Raw genomic sequence first — 15,342 nt, forward strand, 5'->3', positions numbered from 1 at the left:
GTGGATGGAAAGAAAAAATAATTAACATCCATGGAAAAGTTCTAGTTCGCACAGTGCTTTCACATTTCATTCTCATCACAGTCCTGTGAGATTGGGATATTCTTATGTCTGTATTACACACAAGGAATGTGATTTGCTGAAGGTAGAACTGGAAACAGAACCTGGGTCTTATGACCCTTAATCTTGGACTAGGGTATAGGAGATAAGAAACAGGTTGATTGCTAAGGCAATGAGGAGAAGGCTCTTGTTCATGGGAATTGGGAGTGGCCTGACTAGGGGCTGGATGTTTTGGTAATGGATGGGAGATAAGAGGCAGAGTCAACCACAAAGGCCCCACAGTCAAGGCTGGCTAGGCAGAGGAGTGAGGAGGGGGCTTTGTGACACCATCCCCAGACAGGCTGTTGCCATGAGATCGGGGTGTGAGTCCTCTGGGATCAGGCTGATCTGGTTCTTGCAGACTACAGATTTGAACGGCTCCTGCCCGTGCCTTTGAGACATGTTAGCTGACGAGCCCATTCCCCAACCTGCTGGGCTGCACTTGGGGTGGCCTTGATTGGAAGCATCTAAGCATTATCCCTGCCCTGTAGCCCTGAAACTTGCAGGGTAATTCCAGAAGAATCATGGCTTATTGTTCTGCAGTGTGGGAAGAGGAACTGTAATGACCACTTGGGGGAAGTAGGAGGAAGAACCTGGTCTCCGCAACCCTATGACTCGGAACACTGCACATTTGCCACCACTCCCCTCAGTGGCATCTCATCCCTGGGTTTGCATTCTCTGCAGCTCTGCCTCATCTCTACCTTGATAAACTGGTGACTTCGGGGCAGGTTACTGAATTCATGGACACTTTAAAGTTGACTGAGAAAGGGGTGCTTGGGTAGCTCAGTTGTTTAAGTGTCTGACTCTTGGTTTTGGCTCAGGTCATGATCTCATGGTTCATGAGTTCAAGCCCCATGTCAGGCTCTGCGCTGGCAGCATGGAGCCTGCTTGGGATTCTCTCTCTTTCTCTCCCTCTCTCTCTGCCCCTCCCCTACTCATGTGCACATGCACTCTCTCTCTCTCTCTTTCAAAATAAATAAATATTTTAAAAATTAAAAAAAAAAGTTGTCTGAGAAAGGAAGTGAGTTAAGTCCACTCTATTCCTAGACCTTACAAAACACCTTTAGCAGCCCACCCCTCGTGATTGCCAGAGCAAGTCAGACTGGCTGTAGCTTACCATGGCAGGTAGGGGTGGATGGGCTGTGGATGTGGTCTCCTTGATGCAAGCCATCATGGGTGCATTGTCTTTTGAAAATTAAAACCAACAATAAAATAAAATAAAAATAAGTCTGCTTTCTATTTTCATGTGCTCGTGCAATTCTGAATAATATCAGTGATAAAATATTCCTCTCTTCTGGGGTGGGCCCCTCTCCTCACTGCTTGGTACACTAATGAAGCTAGAGTCAGTAGGCAGGATTTCACGTCCTAGACCTGCTATCAGGGCTGGCTACCGGGCCCAACTACCAGGTCACTTAACCTCCCTAAGCCTCCACCTTCTTTTCTGTGAAATGGAACTAAGAATGATACCTGCAAATATTAAAAGAATGAATGTAAGATTAGTTTATAAAGAGAAAAGCTGGGTATAAATGTTGTAGTATCTACATTGCTATACAAAAGCTAAACGGTGTGAGATCTGGGTCTTGCTCGGGTTATTCTTCTTTGGCAGTGAAGAATTTGGGGGTGATTGAGCCAGGTTCTTCCGTGAAGTTGAAGAGCTAGTGTTGGAGACGTAACATCGTTTTTGGCACTGAGAAACTCTTCTGGGTTTACGCCTTTTCATCTGATCCCTGGGTAGACATTAGGACACCCTTGTGGGGCATCACTCTGGGTCCTGCTGTGTTCTGAAATGAGGCCCATCTGTCTCACTCGTGATGCAGCCTGCTTCATCCTCAGGGGGTGCTGAGTGAGTGAGTAGCTGAGCCCTCTGCCTGGGAAGAGGGGTGTGTTCCTGACTTAATTGCAGAAGAGTGTGCTGGCAGAATCACAGAAGGTAGTGTGTGTCTGGAGGATTGGCTGTCCCTTACTAAACCAGGCCACGTGACTTTCACACGCCAGCCTTCGGCACTGAACCCCCCTCCCCCGCCCGGCCCATGCCTCCTGCCTTTCTACAGGGCTGGATAGTAAAGCCCTTTCTCAGGCATTATTTGTGATTTCCCCTGTGACGTGACCAGTCTAGGTTTTCTCACCCCCACTTGACAAAGGAGGAAACTGAGGCCCAAGGAGTTGAACAGGCTGCCCAGGGTCAGGGCAGGGCTTTGACTGGAACCCACATGGAGAATGAAGGGAAGGCCTTTACTTCTGTTCAGTTTGCTGTGGGCTTTTTAGAGCTTTCTGACAGAAGCCTTCTGAGGTGAGACTTCAGGGGACAGGTGGAGAAACACAAACTGAGAAGGCAGTTCCTTGTCCCAACCCATGAGGCTTTGATGGCAGGACCAGGAATTAGGCCTCCTGACTGCCAGCCCTTTGCTGCATTAGACCATGGGTTAGGTATTGACCCTTGCAGTATGAAGGGAGGGGAATTGGAATATGTGTGCTTTGTGCTTATGTATCCCATGTTTTAGCATTCCCATAACTTCTGACTTAGTGTTGATAATGATTTTCATTAGAGATTGGGTGGCTCCCCTCTCTTCCCTCTCTGGATAACACCCTGGGGGTCTCTGTCTTAACCTAGAGAGCTCCTCACTGCCTACCTCTTGCCCCCATAGCCAAGTTGGGCAACTTCTGCACTGTGGGGCCTGAACTCCTATCTTTGGAGCATCCTAATGGGCAGATGAAGGCCCATCACCATCACTGCTTTTGCCTGCCCATTACCAGACGTAGTACAGAGTCACCTCAGCTCTGATTTTATTTTGTTTATTTTGTTTTTTTTTTTTACGTCAGCTCTGATTTTTGCATTTGCGACCAGGGTGTGTCTGAATGTAAACTTCCATTCCTGTTACCCCCAAAGCCTAGGGTAATCTTCTGTCTTGGTTTGGAGCTGACCCATCAAGCAAAAGACTCCTGGTGGGAGAGACGACACTCCTCTCCCCCCTTCCCTTCTCCCCCTTACTCCTTCCCTCGAATGTCAAATCAAAGAACCAAGGGAGAGGGTGATAAAAGGACAAGGAATAAAATGAGTAACAGCAGTATAGTATCTGTATCTGTCAAAGGGAGATAATCAGAGGACTGCTGTAAGGCGGTGTTCTCAGCCCTGGCTGCACATCAGTCACCTGGGAAGTTTTTAAAGATCTCAGTTCCCAGGATGCAGCCCAGATCCAGGAGACTGGGATATAAATTCCCTGGGTGATACCGGTTTACAGAGAGTTGCTCCAAGATTAAAAGAGTTGGTTAACTGCTTAGAACAAAGATATTCCTGTATCAGGTTATGCACTAGACTCATCAGAAGGACTTTCAAAATGGTACTGATTCCCTGGCCACATATTGCACACCATTTAAATCAGTGACTTCTGGGGTGCCTCTTGCTTGGCCTTCATGTGAGCAATAAACTAGTAACAGTTATACTAGCTATCATTTTTTAAGCTGACTGTGGGCCAACATCGCAGGTATTTCCAGTCATCATGATTCCCTGGTAGGGAGTCATGATTCCCATTTTACAGATGAGGAAACTGATGCTCAGAGCAGAGAGCCACTCTCCCCAGGGGACAGCACAAGTTTCCTGAGTCCAGGCCTGTCTGCCCCGGAAGGCTGCTTTTGCTGCCCAAAGCCTGGCAGCCAAGAAGCTGGCCTTAGTGGAGCGTATTCTCCCCTCTTCTCCGTAGTGGCCCAGCAAGAGGGGAAAACCCATAGGTGGCCTTAGCTCTCCTTGGGCTCCCCAGGGCAGGTTGAGTGGAGGATCCCTCCCCCAGGAAGAGAGGGGGAGATGAGGGGTGTTGCTTGGTATTTGGCTCTCAAAATGCCTCCTTTTGGTGCGAGGAAGTTGCCTGCATATTAGGACTGACCCCCGGTCACCTCTCATTGCCACAGCTGCTCTCTCTCACAAGGAGAAAACTCAACCAGGAAAAGCAAACACTCATTTGCCTTTTTGAGAGTTTGAGGAATTTTTAAGTCATGTGATACAGAATAATGCCTCCATTTCCCTCTTAAGACAAAGGGAGGGGGCTATCTCAAGGTGACTGAAATATTTTGCTCTGCTTTATAAAAACCTTGCACCTCCATCTCTGTGCTCTGTAGGCTTAAACAAAATGCTTAAAATCCTTAAGCTTTGGTTTCCCCATCAGTCAGCTGGTAAGAGTAAGCCCTGTCTGCCCTCAAAACTGCTGATGCCAAGTCCCTAAGATGTCAGATAAAAGAAAAGCATGGCCATCTTGACACTGAGACTCACAGTTGCCTGGGACTGGAAGCTTTGTCAGATGTTTCCTGGCTCTCGCTAAGGGACCCAATGTCCCTGAGGCCCATAGTAGCTCCAAGCGACCAGTGTTAGAGATCCCCCTGAATGTGTTCACTCTGGCTTTGGGAGGCCTGGCTTCACTCCACTTGTGTCAACTCCTGTGTGTAGACAACTAGGAGCCAATATTTGGGGCATAAATAGCTGAAACTTTATTTAAAAAAAAATTTTTAACATTTATTCATTTTTGAGAGACACGGAGAAACAAAGCACAGCAGGGGTGGGGCAGAGAGAGAGAGGGAGACACAGAAGCCAAAGCAGGCTCCAGGCTCTGAGCTGTTAGCACAGAGCCTGACACAGGGCTCCAACTCACGAACCATGAGATCATGACCTGAGCCAAAGTCGGACACTTAACCAACCGAGCCACCCAGGCACCCCTGAAACTTTAGAGTTAGTAGACAATGGAATATAAATTTGGTTCCACAAAGCCATCCTTGTCCAGCCTAGCCCAGGCCCCAGGGCCCCTCCTTCCCCAGAGCTCCCTCTGTACCTGTTATCTGTGCCTTTGGTCCTTGCCCTGCACAGGACCTGGCACAGACCAGACACTCAGGCAGCACTAAAGTGAATGAAGGATGAGGGGATGGAGACATACAGGAATATGTATCTGGTGATGTCTCTAAGGTGGTTGCCATAGAATGCTATTTAAGTGTTGGCATATCTATTCCTTGCTTGCTCTACTTGACTTTTTTTTTTTTGTCACTTAGGTTTATTTTGAAGACTGTCTCACTGAGGATTATTCTAGGAATGGAGTGGTTCAGATGTGATGCTATTTTTCTGAGGTTGAGGCAAATATCCCGAGAATTTCATCGTGTGTAACTCTTTTACCCCAGAGCCACAAAGAGAGTACATCTTAAGTGTGGAGTTTGGCATCGCTTATTAAGCCATTAAGCTGAACCTGCAAACTTTCTGAGTTCTGTCTTAGCAGTGGGTATTGTGAGCAAATGTGGGGGCACTTGTGAGAATGATAGAAGGGGAGTAGGAAGACGCCAGGAAGGGTGACCACTGGGCCGTCTCCAGGCCCTTAGAGCTGCCCACCCATCCTGACCACCTGAACTGAGATGGTGAACAGAAGGCTGCTTCCCTCCCCTGTGGAGTGGGCTGTCCTTGGAACGCTCAGAGAAGCTGGCTCAGGGCCACCTGCCACTCGCATGGACACCATTCCATGGCTACTGTATTGGTCTCCAGAATGAAGTATTTCTAGGCCCAAACCTGAGGGGCACTTAGCATATTCTTGACTTCTATAACTACTTAGTGGCTTTGTGGACAGTGAGCTGGGCACCTGAGCTGGCCATTAGCTCTGTGATGACCTCACGCTTGTCACTGACCTCTCCTGTGCCTCAGTTTTCTAACACTTTGCAATTCTCTGGTCCCATCAGCCCTCTCGCTGTGACCAACTCCCCCTTATGGTTATTAGCAGTGTTAGGCTGCCTCCACCCACCCCCGCCTCCTCCAGTATCCCACCAACCCAGCCAGCATATCCTCTGGCCTTGTCTTTACATTAAGTGTATCACTCCGTATTTTCTCTGTCTCCTTACTGAGGACTTGCTTTGCTCAGGTCATTGAAATTTTATTTGTTGGGAGGAGGTTGGGGGCAAAGGTACAAACATGAGAATATAGAGATATCACAATTATAAATGGATGAATTTATACTTGTGTCCAGGTAAGACAGACTCAAATTGAATAACTGTTACCATTAATATTTTGGCCATACCAATATTTATGTTTTTCCTTGCTAATCTTTACATTATGTAGTATAAGCCTCTGGACATTGTGATTTTATCTAATGGATAGTGGATCGGGTTCTCATAGAGACTTAAGAACAATGAAGCTGTGTCATCCTGATCAAATAGGAAACCGTTCAGGGCCTCGGTGTTCACATCTGTACACGGGGAATGACAATACTGGCATTCATTCCTAGTAAAGGCAAAGTACTCATATGAACAGAAGGAAGCCCAGTACCTGGCCCCTCTCCGCCACTCGTTACCTGGCAGGGGAGGATGCAGGCTGGTGATATAATTTATCCTACTCTGGCGGAATATAGTGTGGCCTGGGGCTGACAAGTGGTCACTTCCTTGATGGACACAGTTACACCCTGATTGTGCTGGTCTGTGTCCCCACAGCGGCCAGTTTGCCATTGTGAAGAAGTGCCGAGAGAAGAGCACGGGGCTGGAGTACGCGGCCAAATTCATCAAAAAGCGGCAGAGCAGGGCCAGCCGGCGGGGCGTGTCCCGGGAGGAGATCGAGCGGGAGGTGAGCATCCTGCGGCAGGTGCTGCACCCCAACGTCATCACGCTGCATGACGTCTTTGAGAACCGAACCGACGTGGTGCTCATCCTCGAGCTGTGAGTGGGTGTTTGGGACCCATGGGGGGCAGCAGAGGCAGGTAGGGTGGTGGGTGCTTCAGCCACAGGTCCCAGAGGGCAGCGGCAACCAGACCTCATGAGCTTGGCCCAAAGAAGGTGAAGTCAATGGTGGGTGGTTTTCATTGGTTGCTGCCCCCTTCATCCTCCTTCTGAGCTTGGGCCAAAGGTGGGTGGGTTTGCCGAGCATCAGGGACAGAAGGCAAGGGTCTGGGTCTGGCTTTCATGGGACCCTGGGGATAAAAGGGAGGCAATGGCTGGCCCCTGGGACGTTTCCTGGTGGAGCATGTGGGAGGATGGTGGGGGGTGGGGGGCGGTGTAAGAAGGTAGTATGAGGGGAGGAGAGGCTGTCCGGGAGGGGTCTTCTCTATGAGGAGGAGCGGAACAAATATCCTTCAGGCTCTGCAAAGCCCTTCCCCAGCCCTTTCTTGGGAAAAATTCCCACATTTGTGCTGTTTGATGCCTTTATTATCATAATAATAGCTATTATTTAGCTATTGCCTAGTATAAGGCAACCATTTGTCGATGCTTCTTGTTTGCCATCCTGTTCAGTCCTCACAAAGACTATTGAGGGAAGTGTCCTCCTAACACGGAGGAGTTACTTGGCATTCACTGTACTGAGCACTTCTGTTATCTTATTTAATCTTCATAAAAATCTTATCACACAGAAGCTCTTACTATCTCCATTTTACAGACAAGAACACTGAGAGGCCAGGTCTCTTATAAGACCCTAGAGCCAGGAAGAGGAGGGGCTTGAGTCCACACTGCTTGTGCAGACAGCTATGAGCATGAGGTGAGATGGCATTATGCTGGCCTAACTGGGCAAGACGTCATAGTCTGATGATGCCAAGACTCCAGGAATTGGCCACCTTGTGTCCCTCCTGGAGGTGTCTCCATGGAATGGGGAGATAGAGTTCTGGCAGACAACAGAGTTTGAGTTGGACTGTACAAGTCACAATGGCTGTGTGCAATCAAGCAGCACGACCTGGTGTTGGGAGTGTTCTGAGCCTCATGGGCATGTATGCATCTGCTGGTTGCAGAGGAGTGGTAGCATTTGTTTCAGAAATCCCTGACTTTGTGACCTTGGGCAAGACACCTCACTCCTCTGAGCTTCAGCTCCCATCTGTAAATGTGGCAGCCATCCTTAACCTGCTCACAAGTTGGGTGGACCACCTGACATTTGAAGTCATTCTAATTTGAGAACTAAGCCCTGACGTTACCAGGATATAGATTTATGTAGCAGATGGGCATTTGCATACTCTTGCATTGATGCTTAAATTATCCATCTCACTGTTTAAATGCATAGACTCGCCCGTGCTATTCCTTTCACTCCAGCGTCCTCCGGTCTCTCCCATAGACCTCTCAGCCACTTGGACTAGTTGGCGTATGCCGCTGCCTGACTCAGCAAGCCTGGGGGCGTCCCACAGGTGCGGTCAGCCATGTGGACAGCCCAAGGGCATGCCAAAGGCTGTGGCATGCCGCAGGGCTAAGGGTCAACAGTTGGCACAGTGTTCCCAGCAGAGAGCGACAAGCTTACCCCCGCTGGGGAGGCTAGGCCACTGCTTTAAAAAAACTTTCCAGCAACTGAAAAGAAATCGCATTTACGATCCTACCATCCAAACATAGCTATTCATATTTTTCTGTGGTTCCTCTCGGTCTTTATCTATTTGTATACAATCATTGTACTTGCACAATTTCTTGCTCTACTTTTCCCCTTCAGCATAATTTCACAAATAGTTTTTTTTTCTTTTAACTGACTGTATCATGTTTCATTGAATTACATACTCCTATATCCCTATCGTTGGACATTTTGTTTTGATTTTCCAGCTTTTAACCATTACACATTTCACTGCCAGAAAACAACTTCCTTCCCATAACTTCCCACTTTTCTTTTGAATTAATCCTTTCAGATCAATCCCCAGGAAGGGGATGACTAGGCTGACATTTGGAGGGCTCTTGATATCCTCACTTTCATGGGACGATATTAGTTAACCTGTAGGACCTACAATATAGGAGCGGTTTCCAGTTTGCCCGCAGCCTTGTCAGCCCTGGGCCATTTGTTCCAAAACAGGATTCATTATTCATTTGCCTTTATGGTTATCAAATGATTTGTTGTTGTCATTTTTATTCTTATAAGATTAAAGTGTTTTATTCTTTAGTTGCTAGAGAAATTGCCTGCTTCTCCTGGTTTGCAGAACCCTAGGAGTTGGGGTCTGGGATGCTCTTGAGATGTCCCTGTTTCTCCCAGCAGGGCTCATGGTCAGCAACAGTTATGTGCCCTCTTCCAGTGAGTTTTCACCATCCCTACCATCGAGCTGTCGCACTGGTACTCCCAGTGTGACTTGCTTGAGCTGCTGTGCTTGCTCAGTTCTGTCTATTCATAGTTTCTCTATCACCTCTTTTACTTTGAAGCTGTCTCACTGCTCTTGGGGTGCCTGCCTATGGAGTGCTGGGGATTGCTAAGGCTAGCAATGGTGCTGGAACAATGTGTGACAAGGGTGTCCCAGGGAGGACCTCCCAAGAGAGAAGGGGTTTTCATGGGCTTTTGTGTTGGGATTTGGTGACCCCTGTTGGGCTGATCAGCAGCCTTTGACTGCCTGGTCCTCACGGTGCCCTAACAGGTTAGTGGGTTTGCCCAGTGTTTAAACATGACTATCAGTGCCCGCCTTGTTCAGTTGAAATTGCAGGTTTTGTGGATGGGTTTACCCCAATCCCATTGTCCCTCTCAGCAACTGTTGTCTGGTGCAGGGCTTCCTTTTGCTTTCTGCTAAAGTGACCAGTACTCAGAAGACATACCCAGCCCTGAGTTAAGTCCCTTTAAACTGTCATCACTCCATCCATGACCTCCTTAGCAATAGCTGCCTCTGGTCAGGGCTGTTGAAAGCAGGGATGGGAAGGATTTGGTTTTGCCATATAAGTTGACTTTTGTATGGCATAAAGAATATTTTCAAAATCTCGGTAGATTAATTCATGTCATATGTGGAGCTTGCTCTGAAAATGTAAGTCAGCCCCGGGGGGGCGGGGGAGTTGGCAGACCTCTTATCCAGGCCCCTGACCTCTCTGGAGCCTCCTGGGCTCCCTGCTAATGGAAAGTGATACCCGTGTGGTTGCATACCAGAGAATGGGTTGGCAGATCACCCCACGGGGTCAGCAGTGCTTTCCAGTGCCCTAACTTGAGTGCACCGTCTTGGGCCCAAGTGGTTCTGGCAGCATCCTTTCCAAATCACTATCTACACAGATCATTTCAGTACACATCCAAGAAAGCATCTGAAAAGGTTTTCTAGCAAGCAGACCAACCTGTGGGGAGGAAAGAGGCAAAGGTCAGCTTAGCAGGAAGGGGACTGATCCTGGGAATGCTGAGAGGAGAGGAGAAGAGACCCAGACTATTGGGTTTTGCTTTTCATCTTTAAGCTGAAGAGGTTTGGGATGTGAGAGGAGAGAAATTTGGGAGGAGATGGGGAATGGCTCTGGGGAAGAGAAACCCTTGGGAAAAACTATGTTAGAGGGAAAATGAGCAAAACCTTGAGGAGAGCTGCCTGAGCACTGATGTGAGTGTCCGCAGCCTGAGTGTCCAGACTTGGACGTTTATCCCTGTGGGCTCATCAGCCTCCACCATTCCAAGACTCTGAGGAATATTCTAAGGGCCACCGTGGCTGGGATCCAAAGGAGACCATGTCTCACCCAGTCTCCTGCTCAGATCACACCTTCAAACAAAATGGCTGATTACTGTCCCCTAAAGTCCTCACCCAGCCTGGGCCTTCACATCAGTGGTGTTAGGTGACAGGACACATCCACGTTATCATGAGATTCTTTTACACTTACGCAGCATTCTATTTAAGGTAGGAAGGGTAGGGTGTGGCCGAGGCCACAGCCTCACAGGACCCAGCAGGGGCTAGAAGTATAGAAAACAAGGGCCAGGCTGGGTCCTGTGTTTCAGAGGGGCCCTGTGGATTTGAGCAGGTCTGGACAGGTCTCTTGCAGATGCCAAGCCTTCACTTTTATATGCTTAGAATATGCTATATCATGTTGATATTTTTAATGTTTTTTTTTTCCCCTTTGTTCTTTTATCCACCCACCTTCTATTGAATGTCTTTGTTTCACAAGGTGCTGGGGAAGCAAAGATAACCTAGCTGGGGAGAGAGGCAGACAGATAACAATAGCCCGGTGTGATGAGGGCTCAAATGCAGCTCAACAGGGATGTCAGAGGCCTACCCAGTACTTGGGGTGGCTTTGAGCTTTCCTTTTTGCACCCATTCAAACTTTATAATGTGGAGACAATGTGGCGAGAGGAACACACAGTGGACTGGGGCTGAGAAGATCTGGCTGTGACTCCTGGTTCTGTGGCTTACTGTGCGACCTTGGGCAAGTCACTTGCTCTCTTGGGGACCTCAGTTTCCTCATTTGAAAAGTCAGGCCAGAAGTTCTGTCTACCTTCAGGGTGCATATGAGTCTCAAGTGAGAGAATGCTTGGGAAGGCGCATTGCTCCGGTGGCCAGCTCCAAGTAAACTCGGAACCAAGCACCCTTCTGCCACTGCTATGCCTCATGACAGTATGGTGCGTGGTATTTACTTCTGGGACTTTATCAAGGGTCTCATAGCACTTGTCCAACTCTACAGCGAGATCCCCCCTCCCAGGGGGCAGTGAGGCTGGGTTTTTTCCTCATTCCTGTTTTGGAAGAAGAAAAGCTCAGCCCTGGGACTCTCACGTGCCACACCCCAAGGGGAAGGTTGGGTCTGTGTTAGGAAGGATTGGGACCACTGTCCTGGCCCTTTGACCTGGGTCTGCAGAGCAGACTCAGAGTTTCTGCTTCAGCCGGTGAGAGGGGTTCAGGTTCCAGCACCTGCCAGGTAGGGGTGGGGCAGAGGATGGCCTCACCCATGAAACACATGGAAAAGTAGTGCACAAGCCTCACTGCCAACACCAAGGCAGATGCTTTAGGCCACACCCAGCTGAGTAGAGGGGCACTGCAGCTCGAGCAGATAGTATGCACCCCTGCACCTTCTCACCTCATTCCCTCTTCACCCCTTTACCACCACCCCGCCCCACTTTCTCTAAATATTTACTCAGCATCTGTCACGTGGTAGACACCAGCCCTGAGGATGAGGATCTGATTCATGGCTCCTGCCCTTGAGAAGCTCACACCCCAGCAGGAACAGAGGCTTCTGGCATTTGTCTGTCTACTAACGGGAGATATTTTCAACCCCATTTGACAGATGAGAGAAGACTGAGGTGGAGAGTGACTTGGTAGTCAGTGGCAGAACCAGCACGCCAGCAGGTCTGCAGCTCATCTCCGAAGCCGGCCAGCGCACAGGGACTTCTTGCCACATACATGCCCTGCGCTTGCCCCCATCTCTGTGCCTTTGCAGAGAGATGCCTGCCTGTTACACCTGTCTCATCCCCTTGCTCCCTGAGTCCAGACCCCACCCAAGCCTCCCTGCATTCCCAGCACCTTCTCCCACCACTTAAGCCCGCACTAACCATATGTGAGAAGCAGATAATAACATCATGGCAGAAGTCCCTGCTGATGGGACACAGTCAGGTGCTGGTCACTGTGCTGAGTGCCTTCCTTAATGCACCAACTTGTTTGCTCTTCAGAACAAGGTGAGCAGGTAGACGTTCCCATTACCCCCAGCTCCTGAGAGACCTTGCTGAGAGAGTTAGGGCGGCTTATCTCCCGTCACATGTTAGTCTGAGAAGACAGTGTTGGACTGTGGCTGGGGCCTGGACTCGGCCTTGACCGCACGCTGCCTTACTGGGAGACCTTGTGTAGCTCCTTTGCTTCCTGTGGGCCTTGGCTTTCTCATCTGTTATGAAAGAAATTCCAGGTGATCATGGTCTATGTGGGAGCGCGGCTGAGGGAGATCATGGAGTCTTCCCCCCAGAAGTTTCCTGTTCACTTATAGTGGATTTCAAACATATGCAAAAGGAGAGAGAATAATGTTGGAAAAACTAGGTCATTTGTCCCATTGATTGTCTCACAGTCTGGATTTGGCTTATTCCTGCCTCATGCCATTAGTTAACTTCTTCCTCTATGTCTTGTATTTCCTGTAAACTAATAGTTAGATCTAAATGAGATACCCTTTATATTGACACTGTTCGATAGAAATATAATATGAACCGTATATTCAATTTTAGATTTTCTAGTAGCAGCATTAAATAAGAAGTGAGAAGAAATAGGTGAATTAATTTTAATATTTTTATTCAATCCAATATGTACAAAATATTATCATTTTAACATGTAATCGATATAAAAATCATTAATGAGATATTTTACATTCTTTTTTCCGTATTCCATCTTCAAAACCCAATGTGTATCTTACACTTACAGCACATTTAGTTCATTCTCAGTGCAGTGGTTAGCATGAAATACAATCCTACCAAAACAACAAAGCTGTGTTTACGGGAAAATATTTCACACCATTTCAGTTTTTGAATTAAAATGACTTCAAATGAAATAAAATTTAAAGTTCAGTTCCTGGTTGCACTAGCCGTATTTCAAATGCTCAGTAGCCACGTGTGACTAGTGGCTGCTATATTGGACGGTGTTCATAGAGGGCATTTCCATCACTGTAGAAAGTTCTGTTGGGTAGCACTGAACAAGAGGCTTAAGCAGATGTAGGTGTCATAAGTGTTGCTGTGTACTTACTGTTGTACCTCATTGTGTCCAGTTGTTCTGTTTTTCAGGATGCTGAGATTGATTAGTGTGTCCATGGGTGCTTCTGGGCATTTTTAAAGAAAGGAGAAAAGGAAATTTTGGTGCCGTTTAGGGTGAACTAGGTGGCAGGGAGTGAGTGATTCCCCAAAGTGGGACAGAGGCCATTCTAGCCATATAAGCATCATCTGAAGACACTTAGTATGATATAGTGGTTGAAAGTCATTCTTCCTGGGTTTGAATCCTGACTGCCACTTACTAGCTCTATGACCTTAGGCAAGTCACTTAACCTCACGGAGCCTCTGTTCCTTCAACTGTGAAATAGGAAAATACTAGTACTTAGCTCACAAGGTATTATGATGGTTAAATGAGATAATGTGCATAAAGCACACATTATGCACAGAGTAAGTAGTCAATGAATATTAATTACTAGTATTATGTTATTGTAAAAATATGGGTTCCAAAGCTTTGGGGCTAGAGAATCTGATTTGGTAGGATCTGTGGTAGGACCTGGGATCTGCATTTTGAACAAGTCTACAGGTGATCCCCCTGGCCCAGATCCCTCCCCGAGATTTTTCCCTGGGATGACCCTTGGCTCTGACCCAGCCCCCGAGAAGCACATCCTGGCTGAATACCCCAGCATCTGTCAGAGGACAGACAAGCCCGGTAGAGTTGCCAGATTTAGCAAATAAAAATCCCGTATTGTATCTGGCAACCCTAAATCTCTAAAAACTGTAAATTAGCATTTATAGGACAGGTTGTTCTGTTCCGTGGGTCTCCATTCCTGCCATATCTACCATAAGGTGCAAGAGTGTGGAGTGTGAGGACAAAAGTAGCACTTTTGGGTTTCTAGATAGGTCTTTACGTTTCAGTTAGGGACCATGTCTAGATTTTCGACTCTGAAGAGGCCATCTTTTATAAAATCCAAGAAGGAGCTTTAGGAGCCATCTTACTCCAACTGCTCATTCTGCAGATGGGGAAACTGAGGTCTGACTGGAGAGGGGGAGAGGAGTTGTCCAAGGTCAGTGGCAGGGCTGGACTGGAACCTAGGTGTCCAGCTGCTGGCCCAGTATATGTTCTTCTCTGTCATCCCGCAGTACTTGTTTCTGTCCTCTGCTACCTCAGTCGTGGTGGGGGAGAGGTAACACCTAGGGTAACCATAGGCCCTTCTGGTAACACCCTAAGAGTGGCTCATACCCTTGTGATCCAAAGGGAAGAACACAGCGAATAGAAGAAACAGCAGTCCCTGGTGCTGGCTGGACAAAGCCCCAGAGACGGGTGAGGGGATCCTGCCATACGTCCAGATGGTGGGGGTCAGGTTCAGGAGCTGCACCCTTTGACCTGGCTCCCTGACACACAGGTCTGACTGGGCCTGGGCCCCACCCCACACCGGTGTCTTGCAGAGTGTCGGGAGGAGAGCTCTTCGACTTCCTGGCCCAGAAGGAGTCGCTGAGTGAAGAGGAGGCTACCAGCTTCATCAAGCAGATCCTGGACGGTGTGAACTACCTTCATGCCAAGAAAATTGCTCACTTTGATCTCAAGGTCAGTGAGGGGGTGAGGGAGGAGAATCATTTTAGGAAGAAGGAGCCCAGTCCCTTCTGATGTCACTGCCGGGAAGGGCTCAGTGCCCGTTTGGCCCTCGTCCCTTCTCTTGCTGTGGAAAACTCTGAGCTCCTAGGAAAGAAATGATGCCAAAGAAGTGTCCCTTTCCTCACTTTCATTTCACCTATGAGGCTTTCTGCACATAGAGACTGACTGCAAGAAGCTTCTTATTCAGACCACAAGTACCTTATCTCTCTCAGGGAGCAGGTGGGGTGCAGTTTTTAAATACTAGACCAACAACAGGAAACTTGAAACCAAACACATTTCACAAGACTGGACTCTTCAGTAACTGAGAACTAACTCATGA

General features: G+C 48.1%; 1 protein-coding gene across 4 annotated transcripts in view; it reads left to right on the forward strand.

Moving 5' to 3' along the window:
• The window catches only part of DAPK2 (death associated protein kinase 2), a 121,020-nt gene that overhangs the window by 58,908 nt on the left and 46,770 nt on the right, over window positions 1-15,342 (forward strand). For 3 of the 4 annotated variants that reach the window (XM_042988675.1, XM_042988674.1, XM_042988676.1), the window contains exons 3-4: window positions 6,541-6,762; window positions 14,837-14,975. In XM_042988675.1, coding sequence (XP_042844609.1) covers window positions 6,541-6,762; window positions 14,837-14,975 — 361 coding nt within the window. Of the gene's footprint in view, window positions 1-6,540; window positions 6,763-7,531; window positions 7,574-14,836; window positions 14,976-15,342 lie in introns of those variants that run through there. The other variant, XM_042988677.1, reaches the window with a different exon arrangement.

Source organism: Panthera tigris, chromosome B3 (genome assembly GCF_018350195.1).
Source record: "Panthera tigris isolate Pti1 chromosome B3, P.tigris_Pti1_mat1.1, whole genome shotgun sequence".
NCBI lineage: Eukaryota > Metazoa > Chordata > Mammalia > Carnivora > Felidae > Panthera > Panthera tigris.